Raw genomic sequence first — 22131 nt, forward strand, 5'->3', positions numbered from 1 at the left:
ATTGCTGGAACAATTCAATTATGAAAGTTTGAATGCGTTTTTGACGAGGAGGAAGTACAATAAACAACAACAAACCATTAAACTTTCAAGTTTGTATAATAAAATAAATAGCACAAAAAACTTCACTACTTAACAAAAAAACTCAACTGGCTTCAAGTAAAAAGTTTCCATCGAAATCGTTGTAACTATGGATAAAAAATGGGTTCACACTATAATACAATTATTACGTAATTCGATACAAAACATATATACTTCTAAAAATAATTAATAACTAATTTCTAATACACATAAAATAATACAGATGAGCTATTATCACTGGGAACAGATATAATTCAAATTTTGGAACAGCCTGAGAATATTAATAATAAGTTTTGAGAGTAATAGAATTTTGAGCATTATGAAATAATATAATATCAAATAATTGGTATATTGCTTCATGACATATTTGTGATTAAACATAATACTAAACTAATGCTGAGTAGAACAAGTGCAGAATAAAAACAAATAAAACAAAATTTCTTCATTTTACATTAGCTGAAAAAAATCAGTCATGTTTTATAATAGTGACAAGTTAATAATGCTCTAAAAACTTTGATACCTTTGTATAATACAGTAAAAATTGTATAAATTAAAATAGAAATTTAAGTAACCTTTTTAAAATTATTTACTCACATCAGATAATGTAATGTCATCATGTAGCCGAAACATGTTGTGAAACAACATAAACGTTAAACTATTAACGTTCAAGAATTAAACGTTAAAACGTTTTAGAATTAAACGTTTTTAATTGAAATAATTTTTAATAACGTTAAACTATTAACGTTTTCATGGTAACGTTAAACTGTTGTTTTTATTTTTAAAAACTGTTGTTTTTATTTTTAAACTGTTGTTTTTTTTAGTTTAGAATTAAACGTTTTTAATTGAAATAATTTTTAATAACGTTAAACTATTAACGTTTTCATGGTAACGTTAAACTATTGTTTTTATTTTTAAAAGGGTACTCAAGTTTATATTTTTAATTATATTCAACAGTAGCCCTAACGAAAAAAGACAGTAAACACTTTTTACAAGTTATTTTAATTATTGCTTTGATTTCTATATTGAAAAATAGCAAAGGATTTATTTAGTCTCATCAATTATTTGATCAATGTAGGATGGACTTATAGTAGAAGAAAAACAAGAATTCAAAGCTACAGAATACTGACAGTAATTATTAAAAAAAAACGTTGATCACACTTATGTTTAATCAGTATAAATTTAATACTTGTAAAAAAATGGGAGCAAACCTAGCTACTTATTAATGATATCAAATATTCTTATCTGAGTAAATCAAGCAATTTTGATTTTTATTGAAATAATAATACAAACTAAACCTATGTAAATTTCGACAATAACAAATGAGAATACATTAATAAATCAAGTCACTTTCAGCTAAAAATTGGGTACTCTCTAAGTTCTGAATCGAATTTATTACAAGTCAACAAACTTACAAAAATCCTAAACAGCTTTACTAATCAACTACATTTTTAAAAGAAGTTATTGAGGTCAGATACTTATACAAAATACTGTATTCAAGTTTCAATTGCTAATTTGATACTATGTTATCTATTCCTACTTGAACTATGAGAGTAATATCAGGGTGTCGTGGATTATTATAAATTTTGCTATAAAATCAATAGTAATATTGATAATGAAAAAATGTATAAATTTAGTTATAACCTACGAAGTAAGTATTTTTAATAAACTTAATTGAATAGAAGTAACAAGTGTTTATTCAACTGTTTTCAAATACTTGAAAAACAGAAATTAATTTGAATTGAATAATTCAAATTCATATTTCCAAACGTGAAATTCCCAAAAATTGAAAAATGGGGGGGGGGGGGAATGAAGCACAATTTCTGTCTAGAAAATGTTCCACTTTTATGTAAAACTTAGTGCCGTTTGCACACAAGCCGGTTAAATTTTAACCGTGATTAATTCCAAGAAAACCTATCAGAAAAGCCTTATTTTCAAAAAAGCCTTCTCTGATTGGTTCTCGTGAAATTAATCACGGTTAAAATTTAACCTTCCGGCAGTTTTTTGCTGCACAAAACTATTGAATGGAGTGGTGTCATGGTGTCAATGAATGAGTCACCTATGCATTCCAAAACTTCCCCCCATCACTCCACTGAGTTGCAGTATCAACCGAGCAATGGTTCAGTCTTTAGGTGCCATTTAGTCGCCACAGTGCATAAGTCCCACTGTGCATAAGATAGGGAAAGACTGTATACGGGGACTGTAAACGAACCAATAACACAGAATTGATGGCTTTGCTTGATGTACCTTATTGGGCTATGAAATGGTAATCATCCAAATGTTCATAGGCGTAAAATAATCCAAGAAGATGGAGAAAATAATTATACAATTAATTAATATGTTTTGACAGTACAAAATACAACACGCGACTGCTCGTGTGATTGAGAAGTGCGCGACTACCGGAAGGTTAACTGGCTTTTGTGCAACTGGGTCTATATTCACATCCTCAATAAGAATAAATTCTCTAAACAATCAAGACATCTAAACAAATTAACAAAAATGGCCTAATGAGTTTCAATATTTGTTACATACATCCTGATATTACATATTAAAGCTACTATAAAACAATCATTACATAATATCACAAGCTGAGAAGTTTACGTATATTTTCATTGGGCAAATATCAAGCTGATAATACGGGGTTTGTCCAAAAATTGAACAACACAAAAATTATTCATTCATCATAAGGTTGTATATAAATATCACATCATAATAGGCTAGCTGTCAGTATACTAATTTTAAAATCCTCATGGTTTGGCAAGTTTTATTCTAATCTACAGTCAAGAACTTACAAAATTATCTCAAGCCGTGCTCAAGTACTGTACAAGATAATTAAAACTAGTACTTTTTACAATTACAATTATTCTACGCAAACTTACAACTACAATATACAAGGGGCAATTGTGATATGATTTGATCTGTAATGCTCAGCATATTTATATCTTAGATAAAAGTTCAAAAACTATCATTTTTCTGAGTAAAAATTACATCAATTAATTATTGCTTTATAATAAAAGTGAATATCCATGTTTTCGTTCAATAAGCTTTCAGGTAGCTAGTGTGTCTATTAAGCTCTGTTTACACCAAAGTTATTAACAAAATGTTAATTACTTAATCATTATAGATTTTATTAAAGATTGAACATAACTTATCATACAAAATTTTAATTACTTAATCCTTATAGATTTTATTAAAAATTGAACATAACTTATCATACACATGAAGAACATATGTGTTTGTCAAGTTCCGTTCAATCTAATAGAATCTTTTAAGATTAAGTTATTAACATTTTGTTAATATCTTTGTTGTAAACCCAGCTTTAGATTATGAGTCGTTGCTTGTAAATAGAACTAGTGTAGAATATGAGATTGTTGCGATGATGATTCTATTTTGACGTATGTTATCATGTGAAAGTAATCATGTGATTAATTCAAAAAGCAACATCTTTAATTAAATAAATGAAAAAGATAGTTTTTACGAGAAAAGCTCAATGTCTAGAACAAGAAAATGTAAAATGTGAATTTGTGAAACTAATGAAAGTTATTGATTTGTAACAGGATATTGATTTGTAGAATAATATCCTACACTAGAAATAATTAAATAAATAAACAAGTTAGTTTTTACGAGAAAAGCTCAATGTCTAGAACAAGAAAATGTAAAATGTGAATTTGTGAAACTAATAAAAGTTATTGATTAGTAACAAGATATTGATTTGTAGAATAATATCCTACACTAGAAATAGCTGAAATAGAATAGAATAGAACTAATTTATTGTAATACATTCTGTGATTCATTTAATCTATTACGTCAACCTTCAAAATTTTCAAATCATCATTCCTGGACCGAAAATCAAGTGAAAAAGCAGTGAGTGATTTCATAACCTTATAATACTTTGGACAACTTCGACATTTTTTCAAAATTGTGGAAGAGAAATAGTACAGGCTCAGCCTAGGTTTTCCTTCAGTCATAATTATATTATGATTATAGTATTTTGTACAATAAATGAAGATACAAAATCAATTTAAACAAACCAATGGAAGATCGGAAGATTACAATTGCCTAATTGAAAATGGACTAAATTTTAGTAAAGTGACTTTTAAAATGTTATCTAAATTTAGAAGAGAAATAGTAGAAGGAGTATCCTTAGTTTTTCTCTCCCAATCAGTGCTTCTTTGTAAAAAATATAAATAAAATGAATTGAATATTGTAATGACAAAGCTCAGGCAATTTCAAGGTTTTTGAATTCAACATACGTATAAATAACAGATCAGTTACTACATCGTTTTTATAATCACTGTTTCACTGCTTTATAATTTCATTCGACTTAATATTTTCAACATAGAACCTCTATGACATATTAAATGAATCTAACAACAATCTTACATGACTGGACGCATTTTAGAGTATTATATTCAAGAACGTGATATTAGAAAACTTTTAACAGGCATAATTAATTTATTACAGGATATTATTTATGTATGTGAAGCTGGGGTTTCGTTTGTGCATAAATGCCTTCATCGACCACGACAGGGAGAGAATCTCAGATTGGGTAGATTTTAATTTGTCTACATAACCTAAAAGATTATGTTCAATTATGTTTTAATGGGGCAGGTTGAGCTTATACTTTTTTATACTTTTAAATGGCAATATTGATATTATTAGAAATGTTCAATTCTTTAATAATAAAGACAAAAAATAATGAAAAGTTATTTGATCAGCTGTTTTAGCACACTTCAATTTTGAACAATATGAATGTCAACCAATGCTTATCTTCGTCGACTGTGGAAATTTACGCACAAACGAAAATGCACCTTAACAGCTAAAGGTGCATACAGATTTACGCGCCGCGAACATGAGCAATTCACTCTGAATCAGCTGATGCCAAGCTTTTTATATCTGTATCTTACCGTTTCTGTAAAAATACAGATATAGTCAGCTGATTGAAAGTGAATTGCTCATGTTCGCGGCTCGTGTATCTGTACGCACCTTAATACATGCTTGCTTGAGGTAGACTGATTCTCAAAAACTGTTTAATAAGCTAAACTTATTGAGAATTGTATAATAAAAGCGAGTTTTTGCTTAAAATGTGATGTAAAAGGCATACATTTTGTAAAAATATTAATCACATACTCCTTATCTCTAAAACACTCAATATCATATATTATATTAGACAAAATATTGCTTGCAATATATGGACGATACAATAACATACCATTGTATGTTAATGTATGTCAATTGTAAAACATTGTAGAGGCTTTGTCAAGGCTGAGAATCAGCTAAAAATATGAATTAACAAATATTTATTGAATGTCAATAAAAATCCCACTGTAAAAACAATATCTGAGGTTTCCAAGCACGAAATAATATGATGCTGCCTAGAAGACTTCATCAATACAGAAATATGAGTTCAAAGTAGAATTGATGATTATTTAAAAAATATTCTGACTCTGATTTATCAATTTTGGTGGTATATAATGCAAGTCTAGAATACTCACCCGGTTGCACAAAAGCCTGTCAACTTTTAATCCCGATTAAATGCCACGAGAACCAATCAGAGAAGCCTTATTTAAAAAAAAACCCTTCTCTGATTGGTTCTCATGTAATTTGATCAAGATTAAAATATTTAACAGGCTTTCTTGTAACCGGGCTTGAAATATTCAATGTATGAATAAAAAAAAAGTAAATTCATATGGCTTTTGTTGGTGGAGAGTCCCTTGCGGGAAGGTCCTACCGCCTGAATATATCATTTAAGCCATCAATGGATAAAATAAAAAATATTTTTTATGAAAAATAGAAATAAAATAAATGTTCACAAAACATTATCCTAACAAGTATTTTGATCTTCGTCTAAGAATGTCTTAACCTTAAACTTTGATATAAAATACTGGCTTCAAGTTGCGTTTTCCTAGAGCGGTTTCCACACAGTGGAAAACTTAGTAGATAATAAAATATTATTGTGAATAAATGAAACTTTTTCGGTTTTACGCTATCTTAAAACTTGCTGGAAAACTACATTTCTGGATACTCTAACAATGCTGTGTTGATAAATTGAGCTTGGTACATAACACTAATTATGATAGTAAAAATATTGTGTCATTGATAACAATAAAAATGGTCTCTTTTAAAAGCAAATGTGAATTGAAAACGATTCTACTGTTGACGGTGAATATTTTTTGACAGAACTTATATTTTTACACAGTTATTCTACATGATTTAGGCTACTATTTAAAATTCAATATCACATTAAAATCAATTAGAATTGATAAAATGCTTGATGAACATGCGTTAAAATATTGCTTTTGATTTCAAGTTATAAAAAATAGTACAAATTAATCTTTTACATTTTCCAGTATTGATCATATTTTATGTTGAAAACTACTTCAACATATTATACAATTTTGCCTTCAAGTTTTGTAAGTACTAATTCGTACATTATTATCAGTATCTTTGAAAACAAACTGTGATGTGACATATATTTTATGTGATGTATAGTCAATATTTAAAACATGAATTTTCAACAACACAAAAAGATCAGAAAAATTAATAAAAAGAGATGCCAATTATTAAAATGAAGAGTACATAGTACAGTAAAAGCTAAATTATAATACTTTTTGAAATTTGAAGATTGAGAATTCTAAATTGACTTCAAATAAAATAATACTTTAAAATTGTCAGTATATTTATAATATGTTGTGATGTGACGTGGTGTAATAGGATAAAATCTAATATAACTATAATACTTGGCAAAAGAGGCCAAATATAACAGGTACCAATAGAAAACTACTAAGTTTTGTCAAATAATATTGAAATTAAAAAAGTTTTTCAAAGAGTAACAACATCTAAAATACAATTATTGAGAAAATCTCAAAAATAATAATATCCCTAGGGTGTAAAAACACAAATACATTATTCATCGAAGGCGAACTAAACAAGCTACTGCATAAATCACAGACCTAAAATAAGAAAACTAAACACTAAAAGTATAAAAAAAATTAAAAGAAGAACAATCTAATTGAACTAATTAGTTGAACAAACTTAAAATCACAAACAAAAATACAGATCAGAATATCAACTAATCTATGAGGGAAGAACAATAACTTTTTCATTGGCATCTCTACTTCAGTTTCTTAATTGGAGATCAAACTCTTAACCACCGTTAGTGTAACGAGCGTTTACTTGACAACTGATCCTGATCAGCAATTCAAAGGCCAACAATTGATAAGGGTCTAATTTGATTAGAACTGACATTTTTACTATATTTTTCCAAAATCATGAATGAATCATTGAAAGCTAATGTGATGGTTTACAATCGCCCCTCCATACTCATTCAGAAGGAATCAAAAAATTAATTACTCATTCCCCAACATTCATTCTAACTCGCTTTCCTGAGATAAAAAGAAAATTTAAAAACCTAAATACAAGGAAAAACAGTACCTGAGGAAGTATTAATACTAATATACACAACACTAACAATTTGGCAGTAAAACAATCCAACGTATTCGATTGTTAAATTTTCGTTTTTCAAGCGCAAAATATTTCGAAATTTGCAGGGTTGTCACAGGAAGGGGGAGCAGTGTGGTCAGAGTCTGTGTTGAAAAAAAATATTTTCATAATTTTCTATAATGGAAAAGTCAAGTCTAGATTTACTGAATCTTTCAAATACATATCAATAAAGATTCACTGTACTCCATCTAGCTTATTCCACACCACCATAATCTTTTTAACCGGTCTTTTTTATATTCTAAACAAATCGATTCTCTAACCAACCGATATATGTGCAGCGACTGGCTGATCAGGTTGAGCACTGTACTCCTTCTAGTCAACAACTCCCGCCCGCTACACAAGTCACAGTACTGTATTTAACCAACAACCACGCCGGCAACACACGTCACAGTACTCTGTTTAACCAACGACCCTCAACCGTCACAGTATATCATCTAGCCACCAACACACAGTACTGTCCTAACCAACAACTCCCTACCTTCACAGTACTCTTACTAACCAACAATACTCAGTACTGTCTTTAGCCAACAACACACAGTAGGCTACATCCCAGTATTTCATTAAGGCTGTGCAAAGGCTAAAAATGAACTTTCTACTGATGATATTTTTCAAAGTTTTTCGATTTGTATATCATCAAGCTATCAAAATGAAAAAGTTTTCTCAGAAAAACATTTTTTTTTTCAACAATTACTTTTCGAGATATGAGCGCCAAAAGTTTAAATTTTTGGGACAGAAAATTTCAAATTCGGTGAAGAGATGAATCCTTGAGATTCAGAGGATAGGTTCTTCATTGTATTGTTGATCTAGTAAAGCGAAAATTTTCTGAAAATATCAATTTTCAAGTTATTCAATTTACCAAAAAAAACTTTTAGTTGAATTATTTTCGGTAAATTGAATAACTTTCTCAAAAATCGATATTTTTAGAAAATGTTTGGTTTACTAGATCAACAAAACCATGAAGAATCTATCCTACAAATCTCATGGATTTATCTCTTACCGAATTTGAAATGTTCTGTCCCAAAAATTTAAACTTTATGCGCTCATATCTCAAAAAGTAATGATCAGAAAAAATGTTTTCCTGAGAAAGCTTGATGATATACAAATCAAAAAACTTAGAAAAATATCACGAGTAAAAAGTTTATTTTTAGCCTTTGCACAGCCTTAACCAACGACCCTCAATCGTCACAGTATTCCTTCTAGCCACCAACACACAGTACTGTCCTAACCAACAACTCCCTACCGTCACAGTACTCTTTCTAGTCAACAATACTCAGTACTGTCTTTAGCCAACAACACACAGTACTGTAATGAAAACACTGGGATGTTGTCAAAATATGACTAATTTATTGAAATTATCACTATTTTTTTTTCATTTTCATAATGCAGATAAGGGCTGTAAGAGTCATCGCCAGGGCGCGGAATCGGGAACATTGTAGAGATATTTATAAAGGTCTTCGCATTCTAACTCTATATTCATTATATATATTCAATGCTTACTATTTCTGAAAGCAAATCCGGAGAAAATAGAGTTGAGAAATGCAATTCATTCTTATAATACAAGATCCAATCAGACGCTCAATGTAACACGAAGCAGACTGCATAAAACTGATCAAAGACCCTCGAATGTTGCAATTAAATTGATGAATAAGCTTCCTATTGAGGTGAGGCAACTTAATCACAGGAGGTTCAAAAATATTTTAGAAATATTTCTCTTGAAAACCCCCTTTTACTCAGTTAAAGAGTTTATCGGCATGAAAATGAATGAAGAAGATTTCAATATTTAGAATTTATTAATATAACTGTTATATGAATAGGATTAATATACCATACATGTTTTTATTGTAAATGTGACTTTGCATTGTTTTTTATTGACAGTATTTGTATTGACTGAGTGTTTTACTGTTATATTGACTGGCCTATATGTCAAATTGTGACATCCTGTTTTTTGGCTAATACATTTATTTATTTATTTATTCAATAGAAATAACTAATTTCATTAATTTGGTGATATTTCTGACAACATCTCCTAGTGTTTTCATTATGGATAGATATCACAAAATCTCACCAACAACAGTATCTGAACACAGAACTGTTCACGAACTGCTACCGTCACAATACTCCTCCAACGATTCCCATAACAGTACTGACTTTAATCAACAACCCCCTACCGTCACAGTACTCTTTCTAGCCATCTCCACACACCACCCCCTCCAACCAACCCTCACTGGGACCGATTGACCTGCAACGACTGACTCATCAGATTCAGCAAGGAATAAGCGGTAGCGGTCGCTTTACTAGTTGCCGTCACATTACTCCTGTGTCGCCGGAGCGGGACATTATGCGTCTGCACATGGTGCTTCCTCAGGTACTCCTTGTTCTTGAAGACGCGCGAACAGAAGGTGCACGTCACATGCTGACCGGGCGTGTGCACATTGGACACATGTTGACGCAGGTTGCCAGAGTTGGAGAACACCTTGCCGCAGAGTTGGCAACGCTGCGGCTGCATGCACCGCCACTCGCCGCGTTGGCCGCCGCCGCCCGCCGCCGAACTCCCGCCGACTCCGCCGCCGCCGCCGCGCAGAAGCCCTTCCGCGCCCACGCCTACAACAGAGTGCCCAATGACTAACGACTCAGTATACGGTTGCAATAATAATCACTAACCACTGTCTCCCGCAACAAAATGCCTCAACTACTAACATAATTCGATTGTGAAATCACCACTCTTTTATTATTTTAGGCTGGGTACTATATTGGGTGATTATATTTGATTTTAAAACCTCACTTTTAATAGAATGTGTAGTCTCAATTGTTATTCTTGGAATATTATATTTGGATGTGAAACCACAATCGTTATTGTTCCATTCAATGTAGGTACTGGTATATTTTGGAAGATTATATTTGAATGTTAAACTTTACCGCTAATATAATGTGGATTAAACAATTGTTATTGATCAATTGAAAACTAGGATATTTTGGAAGATTGTTTTTGAATGAGAAACCTCAGCTATGTAATTTTTCAATTATAAAAACGTATTTATTTATATTATTGAACTGAATTGAACAAATAAAAATGTATTATTTTATCTCAATGAGGTCGTTCCTCAAATATTCAATTTGCTATATTTTGGACAAATGGAAGTTGACTGTGAAACGTTTAATATTATATTTGATTATCGAATAATCATTTCCTGAGAATCAATCTCAATAAGGAATTTTTTCACTTATTCAATTTAATGTACCATACTTTGAAAGTATAAAATTTGGTCATGACACTTTTGATATGTCAATAATCATCAAGATAAATGCTATAACTTCATCTACAATGTACTGGTGATTGCAATGAAACAACCATACTATTTTTGTGGATGTAACAATATTATGCAGAATTATGGATCAACATTCTTCACTTGAAATGGTGAGATTTCAATTATTGTTCTATCAAAACTAGATAAAACTACATGCAAAGAGAAATTTACGTTTATTATGGGTGTCATTCGTTACAAAAAAATGAAGTTTTATTTACTGTATTCACTTGAATAAAATACAGGTTGTGGAATGAGTGAATAATTATTTACTCAATTTAATTATATTTTCTATGAAAATTTACCACTCAGAATATACAGGGGCTATCGATCTCTACTTCCAAAATATACATAATTAATAAGTGTTTTCCAAAATATACGAGTTGTAAAAAATTCATAAATATATGTTGAGGCTTTTTTAAGGGAGACAGTGACAGTACGCGTTATCTCACTCACACAAACATAGACAATGAACAACTCGCTCTCTCCCACTCACATACTTCTCTTACCCGCATTTTTCTACTATTACAACTGTATACTGTGTCCTCCATAAGGCACTTGTGTGGCGGCTACATCAACACTAATACTATCAATATATCGATTAAGTACTTCGATATATCGATTCATTAGATCGATGTATCGATTCATTACTTCGATGTATCGAAATGAATACAGTCCAGTGTTGCTGAATGTTAACATTACCACTTACTAATAACCTATTTTCAAAACAAAAAAGCTATATTTACAAACATTGTAATATCGTTATTTATATTCATCAATACAGTTTTAGGCTTCAAGCCTTTTGCTCCTTTCCCAATCATTCATAGTTGTTGAGAAAGATATTGTATCTGTCAATGAATAAATAAACACAAACAATTATTTTAATGTACTTTCAAATGTTTACAATTTTTGTATGCAAAATACTGTACTACAATTATTGGATCCAAACATTGATCTACAGCTGACAATAATAATTTTGTTCAATACATTGACGTTATTTCATTCAATACATTACATTGCAATTCAAATACTAATCCAGTTTTGCACAATTACTTTGGTTGTATCTATTTGTAGATGATATACTTTTGGATCTTTTAATCAAGGGAATACACACATTACAAGAGACTGGTCCTTTAATGTCAGACATCTGACATGAATTGTAAAAATAAATAATTCAAAATAAATATTATCTTTTCTTCTAAAGAAATGTTATCTGACATGAATTGTACAATATATAATTCAAAAGAAAATATAATAATACCTAAAGGTGCGTACAGATTTACGCGCCGCGAACATGAACAATTCACTTTTAATCAGCTGATTCCAAGCTTTTTGACCGAGCGAAGTGAGGTCTAAGATTCAAGTCGACGGTTTAGCATTTCTCTTAATGTTTAAATGTATATATGTTGCGCATTTACGGCGAACCGAGGCAATAAATGCTCATGAAATTTGACAGGTATGTTCCTTTTTTAATTGCGCGTCGACGTATATACAAGGGTTTTGGAAATTTTGCATTTCAAGGATAATATAAAAGGAAAAAGAAGCCTCCTTCATAAGCCAATATTAGAGTAAAAATAAGACTATAGAATCATTCATCATAAATCAGCTGACAAGTGATTACACAGATGTGTGGAGAAGCCAGTCTATTGCTGTATTTCCATAAGGTCTATAGTTTCATAACAGGTACTTGTGGATGATATAGAATACTGCGTGAGGTCTACTGTTCACAGAACTACTAGTATCTGTATCTTACCGTTTCTGTAAAAATACAGATATAGTCAGCTGATTAAAAGTGAATCGCTCATGTTCGCGGCACGTATATCTGTACGCACCTTAAGAACTTCAAGATAAGAACTATCAATTTTATTATTATTGTTTTTCGTTTTCATGTACCTAATAATTCATCCTCTCTACTACATGAAAATTACCTCTGTGCAATAGTTCAATTAGTTATCAAGAAGCAAATCATAATATTACAGTATACACCATAATAGTGTACATAATTATTTTAATTATAATTGTGATTTATTAAATGGAATTGCATTGTAAATAAAAAACAATAAGAAAATAGGGCCCCACCTTGTAATGGAATGTAGATAGAAATTACTTTCTCTAATTAAATGCAGATAGAAATTACTTTTCTCTCATCAAAGTAATATCTGTGAGAAAGATATCAATATGGCGCTTATCAGTATTCCTTCCGAACACAGGCAATCGAACAAATTCCCAAATATATATTGAACAATAAAAGAAAAAGAGTAATTAACATGGATTAAAAATTGATACAACATAAATTCAAAACAGAAGATCGATGAAAAATTGTGAAAAATCACATGGTATTCAATGAACAAGAAATAGATACAAGTATTTTTCCAGGATACCTGGAATCAGTAGTAGAAAATTAGAGATTGTAGGAAATTGTTTAGTTTGGTACTCACCAGAGGGTGTAAGTTGGTCGGGAAGTCCTTGGCCAGGGGCTGGTATCGGGAAGGCTGAGAAGGGTCCTGGAATCAAGGATTTCATTATGATTAGTTCGTCCAAGTGAATAAACCATTAGCAGTCTCCGAAACTTAATACTGAAGATACAAAACGAAACAGAATTTTTCAGACTACGAAACTCGCCGTAGATATTGAACTGTAAAAGAAAACAAATTTCTCTTCTTCTTCTGCTGCTGCTTCTTCTTTTTTCTTCTTCCCCATCTTGTTCTTCTCCTTTATCTCCCGTCATCCTCTTCTAATGTTTTCTCCATATTAGCAGCAACTGCATGCAACGATTTCGTCGGACTAGATCGAGACGACAGATGTTTTACCGTCAATATTGAAACTAATTATCCAATTATTGCAACATGATCTATCATTTATAATAAAGGAAAGAATTGTCATATACACGTACGGGATAATAATATTAAGAAGGAATGAATTTGCTTATGCACGTACGGTATAGGAATTTCACGAATGATGCATCATCAAGTGTGAACTACTGGACTGATTAACATAAAATGTTGCATATCCTATACTATTAAACGAGCAACTTCTGTTTATATGTTTAGATGTTTGTATTTCACCGGATCTCGAAAACGGCTCTAACGAAATTCAGAACATAGTAGGTATACAATATAAAGATTCGATTGCACTAGGTCTCATCCCTGGGAAAACTCGCTGAAGGACATTAAAAGGATAATTATTATTCATCTTTGAAAAAACAGCTGATAATTATTTCGTCGTCTGTTGGTGATGGAAGTGAGTGAGCGAGTTCATGGTTGTGTGTGGGACTGTGTCAAAATTATGACTCAGCTGTTGAACTTTTGTAATCATTCAATCAGGTACCTACTTAATGCCGGTTGCAAAAAAGCCGGGTTATTTTCAATCCTGATTAATTCCAGTAGATCCATCTTTTTAAATGGTCTTCTTTGATTTGGTTCACGTGGAGTTAATCAGGATTAACATTTAACCGGCTTTTGTGCAATTTACTGTGATTAGATGGAACATTTCTGTATAAATGTTATTATAATTTCTTATTTCGTAATAATTTTTTTAATAATGCTTTTGTACTCCAGAGCGAAGTTCGGTCCCCGATATTAGGTTCCTAATCGACAAGACGACATTCTTGGATTGGACACATAATAAGACACGACGCATTCACGTCAAGTATTCTGGAAGGTACAGTTAATGCAAAGTTAGTAGACAGAAGGTTGTTCACTCATCTATAGTATTTTAGTTGAAATGCGATTGGAGTGGGGGAACTGCAGCCGTGACGTAGGCTGTAGTACAGAGTAGGCAAAATATCGCATTCTTGAAAATCATACGGTGACGTATAGTCAAATTATATAACACAAACATTTTCTGACATGCAAGCTTTCTGTTTCAGCCTTACAATAATTATCAAAACATTTACTGTAATATAATACAAGCATTTTACCATATAAAAGCAAAAACCCCACCTCCTAACTATCCTTTTCAAACACTTAAGGTTTCTTCATCTTCTAGCTCGTGTTTATATTTTGTAGTTTGGCTATACATAGCTTGTGAATTTCGGGGATGAGATATTTTGACTCTCGTAGAACATGTGCTCGATACCAGCATGTGTTCAGGGCAATTATATGAACGAAATTTATCGGATTTATCGGGATCGGTTTATCCGTTTATTGCAATGCATTAATTTTTCAATATTTTTCATGCGTTAATCTGAAATTATAATACTATAACGTTGTCTAATAACGCTTTTCCAGCTTATTAATTTTCTCGTGTCACGTTTTTAGATTCTTGGAAAACTTTCAACTTCATTTTATTCATACGAATTGAATGAACTTGGAATATTTAACAACATCATTGGAATCGGTGATTCATTCGCTATAAGTATAGAGAATTTCCAAGTTCTAGGTCAATGTTGAGGGCAATAAACGACGATTTATTTGAAGATACAGTGAATAAACTGTATGCTCAGTGTGGTTACTCCATCACATTTTTATAGAATCGGAATCGCTATTGTTCTATCTTTATCCACTGTCATTATAACGTGAACCTCACTATATCCTATACTATTAAACGAGCAGCTTCTGTTTATATGTTTGGATGTTTAGATGTTTGTATTTCACCGGATCTCGAAAACGGCTCTAACGAAATTCAGAACATAGTAGGTTTACAATATAAAGATTCGATTGCACTAGGTCTCATCCCTGGGAAAACTCGCTGAAGGACATTAAAAGGATAATTATTATTCATCTTTGGAAAAACAGCTGATAATTATTTCGTCGTCTGTTGGTGATGGAAGTGAGTGAACGAGTTCATGGGTGTGTGTGGGACTGTGTCAAAATTATGACTCAGCTGTTGAAGTTTTGTAATCATTCAATCAGGTACCTACTTAATGCCGGTTGCAAAAAAGCCGGGTTATTTTCAATCCTGATTAATTCCAGTAGATCAATCTTTTTGAAATGGTCTTCTCTGATTTGGTTCACGTGGAGTTAATCAGGATTAGAATTTAACCGGCTTTTGTGCAACTGGGCCTGTGTGAGGGAAAATTTTGCATTCCTGTGGGAATTAATCTCAATTTACTGTGATTAGATAGAACATTTCTGTATGAATGTTATTATAATTTCTTATTTCGTAATAATTTTTTTAATAATGCTTTTGCTTTTGTACTACAGAGCGAAGTTCGGTCCCCGATTTATGTTCCTAATCGACAAGACGACATTCTTGGATTGGACACATAATAAGACACGACGCATTCACGTCAAGTATTCTGGAAGGTACAGTTGATGGACAAAGGGTTCGTGGGAGACCCCGGCTACAGTATTTAAGACAAATGACGAAGGATCTGGGTGCTATGAGCTAAGTACAATGGAACGATGGACAGATTTAGATTGAAGGCTGCCAACCAATCAAACGATTGAGCTGAAAGAAGACGAAGGTTCCTAATTTAGCGAGAATGGTTATAGGTCTATTTTAAATTCTCCAAGATTCCGGAGGTCAAGTTTTCAGTTTGTCAAGTTTTCAATTAGACCCTTGCGGAGCACGGGTTACCTGCTAGTCATAGATGAAGAATTACTAAAGCTTCACTATATCTAACTACAAAATAGTCGTAGATAAAAACAGAATAGAATATTATTAAGTTTTTAAACACTTTACTCACCTTGCATATCGAACTGTTGCCTAGACACACTGGCCCCCGACAGAGAGCGCTCCAGCAGTGTTGCCGTCGTATCACTCATTTCCCCTCCCGCGCCTTTCACCTCCCCGTCATCTTCCTCCTCCTCCCCACCACAATCCTCCTCGCCCTCCCCTCCTCCCACGCTGGCCGAGTTCGAGTCACCCCCTCCACCCACATCGTGGTACATCGCCATCATCATACTGCTTCCATCGTGTGATGTGTCGTCGTCTGCGCCTAAGGATACCTGAAATTTTCACACAAAAATAGTTCGTTAATTATGTTTAACCTTCCGGTAGTCGCGCCCTACTCAATCACACGAGCAGTCGCGTGTTGTACTTTTTACAACATCCAATTTTCCAAGTGTTATGTACTTTGTTTACTGTCAAAACATATTTGTTCTGGCCAGAGAATTCGAATTGTAGCGCCAGAATGCCAGACTGCAGTTCTGCCAATAGCAGGCTTGTGTTTGCGCCGGCGCCGACCGTCCTGCTGCTTTGGCCTTGTCGATGTTTTTGTGAGTCTTGTCTGTCTTGTCTCGTCAGCCCGTTCTTTTTGCAAGAACAAAATTGTGTTTGTCTGTCATGTAATTTTCGATCGGAAATTTCTTGTAAATTGTTTGAGTGTCGTGTGTGTGAATTATGAATATAACAGCGTAAATAGTATTGAATTGAATTAATTTGAATCGGATTTGAATTTATAAAGAATCCAGTTTGAGCTTTGTTCAAAACACAGTGCATGGCCTGCAAGTTGAACGCGAAAAGGCATCCCGGAAGCAATAACCTGTCTATTCCCAGATTTCGTCCCACCCTGAACCTGACCAAAACACCCAATAAAGGCTTCGAAGAGCAAGTAGTCAAGATTGGAATAAATTTGATGAGTTTTTGCTCTTTTTTATTGTTCATTAATGCAGAGTTTAACTGTACAAATAACCTGGCTCAAATTGAAGATTAAATTTTGCCCTTTGTTTGTATTGGATTATTTAAATAGTAAATTACAGTCCTCTGGTAGCTCTAGCCTGAGCTTTGTTCAGAACAATATTAATTAATTGTATAATTACTTTTCCATCTTCTTGGATTATTTTACGCCTATGAACATTTGGATGATTACCATTTCATAGCCCAATAAGGTACATCAAGCAAAACCATCAATTCTATGTTATTGGTTCGTTTACAGTCCCCGTATACAGTCTTTCCCTATCTTATGCACAGTACGACTTATGCACTGTCGCGACTAAATGGCACCTAAAGACTGAACCATTGCTCGGTTGATACTGCAACTCAGTGGAGTGATGGGGAGAAAAGTTTTGGAATGCATAGGTGACTCATTCACTGACACCACCCCATCCAATAGTTTTGTGCAGCAAAAAACTGACACTGTTGTACTTTTTACAACAGCGCGACTGCCGGAAGGTTAAATTTCAACCGTGATTAATTTCACGAGAACCAAATCAGAGAAGGCTTATTTGAAAAATAAAGCTTCTCTGATAGGTTTTCTATCACGGTTAAAATTTAACCGGCTTGTGTGCAAACGGCACTAAGTTTTACATAAGAGTGGAACATTTTCTAGACAGAAATTGTGCTTCATTTGACCCTCCCATTTTTCAATTTTTGGGAATTTAACGTTTGGAAATATGAATTTGAATGAATTATTCAATTCAAATTAATTCGTGTTTTTCAAGTATTTGAAAACAGTTGAATAAACACTTGTTACTTTCATTCAATTAATTTTATTAAAAATACATATTTTGTAGGTTATAACTAAATTTATACATTTTTTTCATTATCAATATTACTATTGATTTTATAGCAAAATTTATAATAATCCACGACACCCTGATATTACTTTCATAGTTCAAGTAGGAATAGGTAACATAGTATCCGAAAGGTTAAAGCATGACTTTCACTGGAGTCTGTGAGATATTACTTTTAACATGAAGAGGAGAAACCCATTTCTCCTTCCACAGTTTGTAGCATAGACACAGACGGACATCCTGCGCACAATTGGATGCGCCGTGTCATTTTGCTTCATGTTCTTGCGATGAACACATCTCTGTAACATACACAAACCAATATACCTGCTGACCAGTTAACGACTTGGAACATTGCCAGGCAATAGCTGGAGGGGAGTGTTGACGCTTTACAAAGCTCTCTCACACATACACAAAACAAGGAGAATGCTGCTAGGTAGTGGGAGTGATTAGTGGAGGATAGAGCATCGGACCGCTCCGTCTTCGAGGAAGAGCCGTGTTAAAAGTAATTTCTCACGGACTTTAGTAGAGTTGGTGGTCAAGTAACTGGCATACTAACTCGATAAAACATGAAAATCTCGTCAAATAAAACTTGAAATATCGTCAATGGTAATAGAAAATATTTGCAATTTCATTCTACATAAAATAAGCACATATTAGATCCGTGGTCTAGTGGCCTGATAGCAACCTAGAGGTCCCGGGTTGACACCCGGATAGGAACAAAACATTTAGCCAGGTCATTCCCGTGTTATCGGATGAGCATGTTAAATGGTCGGTCCCGGCTGATAATATAACAGTCGTACGGCCAATTGACGGCTTAAATTATTTACAATCATAAAACCTGGTTTTCACTAGTAGTTAGTGGTCGAGTAACTGGCACACTAACTCTACCGAGCCAACTCTACTCTACTTACTTGGTCGAGTAACTGTTTCCACTACTATTGAGAATAGTAGGTGAAGTGTGTTGTCTAGTGAACAGAACTAACCTTGAAATGTCAATACCTTTAAAAAAATGAACAATTTTTTAATAAATCAACACTTTCTAATAAATAACAATAACTTACTTTCTTAAGCCGTATCCACACTGAACAAATGTCCGACAAACATGTTTGTTGAAAGATTTTGGGCAAATTTTATTATGTTTGACAAGCAATGTTTGCCCGTGGCCTGTGTGGACGCGTCACCAAACAAAATATTTGTGAGGAGAACAGGTTTTATGTTTTACAGCTGTCAACACTGAAAATGTTTGGAAAAACAGTAATTTTTTGTTTGACAAACAATGATTGTACAAACTTTTCAAAATCTTTGTCCATGAGCTCCTCCTCAACAAACATATTAGTAAAAATTGGAGGGCATTCTCATCTGTTTTACTTGATCATTCCTACAATACGAGGAGTGGTGGTTCGATCATCAGTCACCCGGCACATAGACTAACCCTTCTGGAGAAAGGCCCACACTATTGCGCAATAAAAATTATAAATTCACTCCCCCATAATTTTAAAGATTTTTCCAACTTTTTAAAGATGACCGGAAGGATGAGGAAAGTTCTGTTAAAAATCTGGTGTGGTGCACTCACACAACTGTCCTTGCCGTTATGAAAATTGATCACCTGATGCTAGTGTTCACGCGCATCTCAAGTCTACTATTCAGAAATCTGAGCCAGCTGGTGACAGGACAATAACGCTGGAGTCACACGAGGTCTGCTATCTCTTTAAAGTGAATGATTTAATAGAATCAAGTTTGCAAGTGAGTAAACAAATTTTCTCGAATTTCGAGCTTATTTTCAATTCTAGGTGAAAATTTCACTGAACATTAATTGTAGAGATTTTCATGCTTAATCTTTTCCACTTGTTACTTTCCTTGCCCTACTACCATAGGTAAGGAAAGTATTGCTTTCCAAAAAAAATTAAGGTATCCCAATTTCAAGTTTACTATACGTTTCAAGGTCCCCTGAGTCCAAAAACAAGATTTTTGGGTGTTGGTCTGTGTGTGTGTGTGTGTGTGTGTGTGTGTGTGTGTGTGTGTGTGTGGTGTGTGTGTGTGTATGTGTGTGTATGTGTGTATGTGTGTATGTCTGTGAACACGATAACTCCATTCCTAATTAACCGATTGACTTGAAATTTTAAACTTAAGGTCCTTATACCATGAGGACCCGACAATAAGAAATTCAATAAAATTCAATTCAAGATGGCGGAATAAATGGCGGATAATTACTAAAAAACCATGTTTTTCACGATTTTCTCAAAAACGGCTCTAACGATTTTCTTTAAATTTATACCATGGATAGCTATTTATGAGCCCTATCAACTGACATGAGTCTCATTTCTGGGAAAATTGCAGGAGCTGCGTAATATTCTCGAGAAAAATGGCGGATAATTACTAAAAAACCATGTTTTTCACGGTTTTCTCGAAAACGGCTCTAACGATTTTCTTCAAATTTATACCATGGATAGCTATTTATAAGCCCTATCAACTGACATGAGTCTCATTCCTGGGAAAATTGCAGGAGCTGCGTAATATTCTCGAGAAAAATGGCGGATGATTACTAAAAAACCATGTTTTTCATGGTTTTCTCGAAAACGGCTTTAACGATCTTCTTCAAATTTATTCCATGGATAGCTATTTATAAGCCCTATCAACTGACATGAGTCTCATTTCTAGGAAAATTGCAGGTGCTGCGTAATATTCTCGAGAAAAATGGCGGATAATTACTGAAAAACCATGTTTTTCACGATTTTCTCAAAAATTACTCGACTGATTTATTTCAAATTCATACTCTGTATAATTATTTATCAGCTCCATCAACTGGCATGAGTCTCCTTTCTGGGAAACTAATGGGGGTTTCACCCCATCCTTGAGAAATGGACTTTGTAGCCTCCTTCTCGTGCATGAGGTAGGTAGGTAGAGCAGTCTATAAAAATAACACATAGTCGAGATATTTCATCTGTAGAACAGCTGTTTTGACGACTTTTACAGAAATTTTTACAGATATGGGACTAGTGTCAGTTGATAGAACTTATCAATGACTATTTAAGGTATAAATTTGATCAAAATCGTTGGAGCCGTTTTCGAGAAAATCGCGAAAACCCCTGTTTTTGACAACATTTTTGCCATTTTAGCCGCCATCTTGAATTGCATTTGATTGAAATTGTTCGTGTCAGATACTTATATTGTAAGGACCATAAGTTCCAAATTTCAAGTTATTCCGTTAATTGGGAGATGAGATATCGTGTACACATGCACACTCACACACACACACACACACACACACACACACACACACACACACACACACACACACACACACACATACAGACTACTTTTTTGGACTCAGGGGAACTTGAAACGTATCGAAATTTAGAAATTTGGGTACCTTAATTTTTTTCGGAAAGCAATACTTTCCTTACCTATGGTAATAGGGCAAGGAAAGTGAAAAGAGCGATATACACAGTGGATGATGAATGTGTGGATGTCTTGAGGGAAGAAAATTACATATCATAGAATTATTACAAAATAAAAATTTCCTTTAAATCAACTGAAATTAATAGATTTCTTCCAGGGGGTGCTCCTGAAGGCAGTGATTTCTTTGACGTCTCCTCCTTGCACTATTGTAATTTCTGTGTTTATTACTTTCCTTGCCCTATTACCATAGGTAATTTTCTCGAAAACGGCCCCAACGATTTTGATTAAAGTTATACCTGAAAATAGTCATCGATAAGCTCTATCAACTGCCACAAGTCCCATATCTGTAAAAATTTCAGGAGCTCCGCCCCATCTATGCAAAGTTTGATTTTAGATTCTCAATTATCAGGCTTCAGATACAATTTAAACAAAAAAATTCGAGTGGAAAAGATTAA

General features: G+C 33.2%; 1 protein-coding gene across 5 annotated transcripts in view; it reads right to left on the bottom strand.

Moving 5' to 3' along the window:
• The window catches only part of LOC111047760 (protein tramtrack, beta isoform), a 50643-nt gene that overhangs the window by 18190 nt on the left and 10322 nt on the right, over nucleotides 1–22131 (bottom strand). For 3 of the 5 annotated variants that reach the window (XR_005572520.1, XM_039438357.1, XM_039438356.1), the window contains exons 5-6: nucleotides 16510–16771; nucleotides 13319–13384 (exon numbers count right to left, since the gene is read on the bottom strand). Coding sequence is in view for 4 of the 5 variants with exons in the window: in XM_039438357.1 (XP_039294291.1) it covers nucleotides 13319–13384; nucleotides 16510–16771 (328 nt within the window). In the remaining variant the exon portion in view is untranslated. Of the gene's footprint in view, nucleotides 1–9263; nucleotides 10180–13318; nucleotides 13385–16509; nucleotides 16772–22131 lie in introns of those variants that run through there. The other 2 variants (XM_039438355.1, XM_039438354.1) reach the window with 1 other exon arrangement.

The sequence above is a fragment of the Nilaparvata lugens genome, chromosome 11 (assembly GCF_014356525.2).
Source record: "Nilaparvata lugens isolate BPH chromosome 11, ASM1435652v1, whole genome shotgun sequence".
Lineage (NCBI taxonomy): Eukaryota > Metazoa > Arthropoda > Insecta > Hemiptera > Delphacidae > Nilaparvata > Nilaparvata lugens.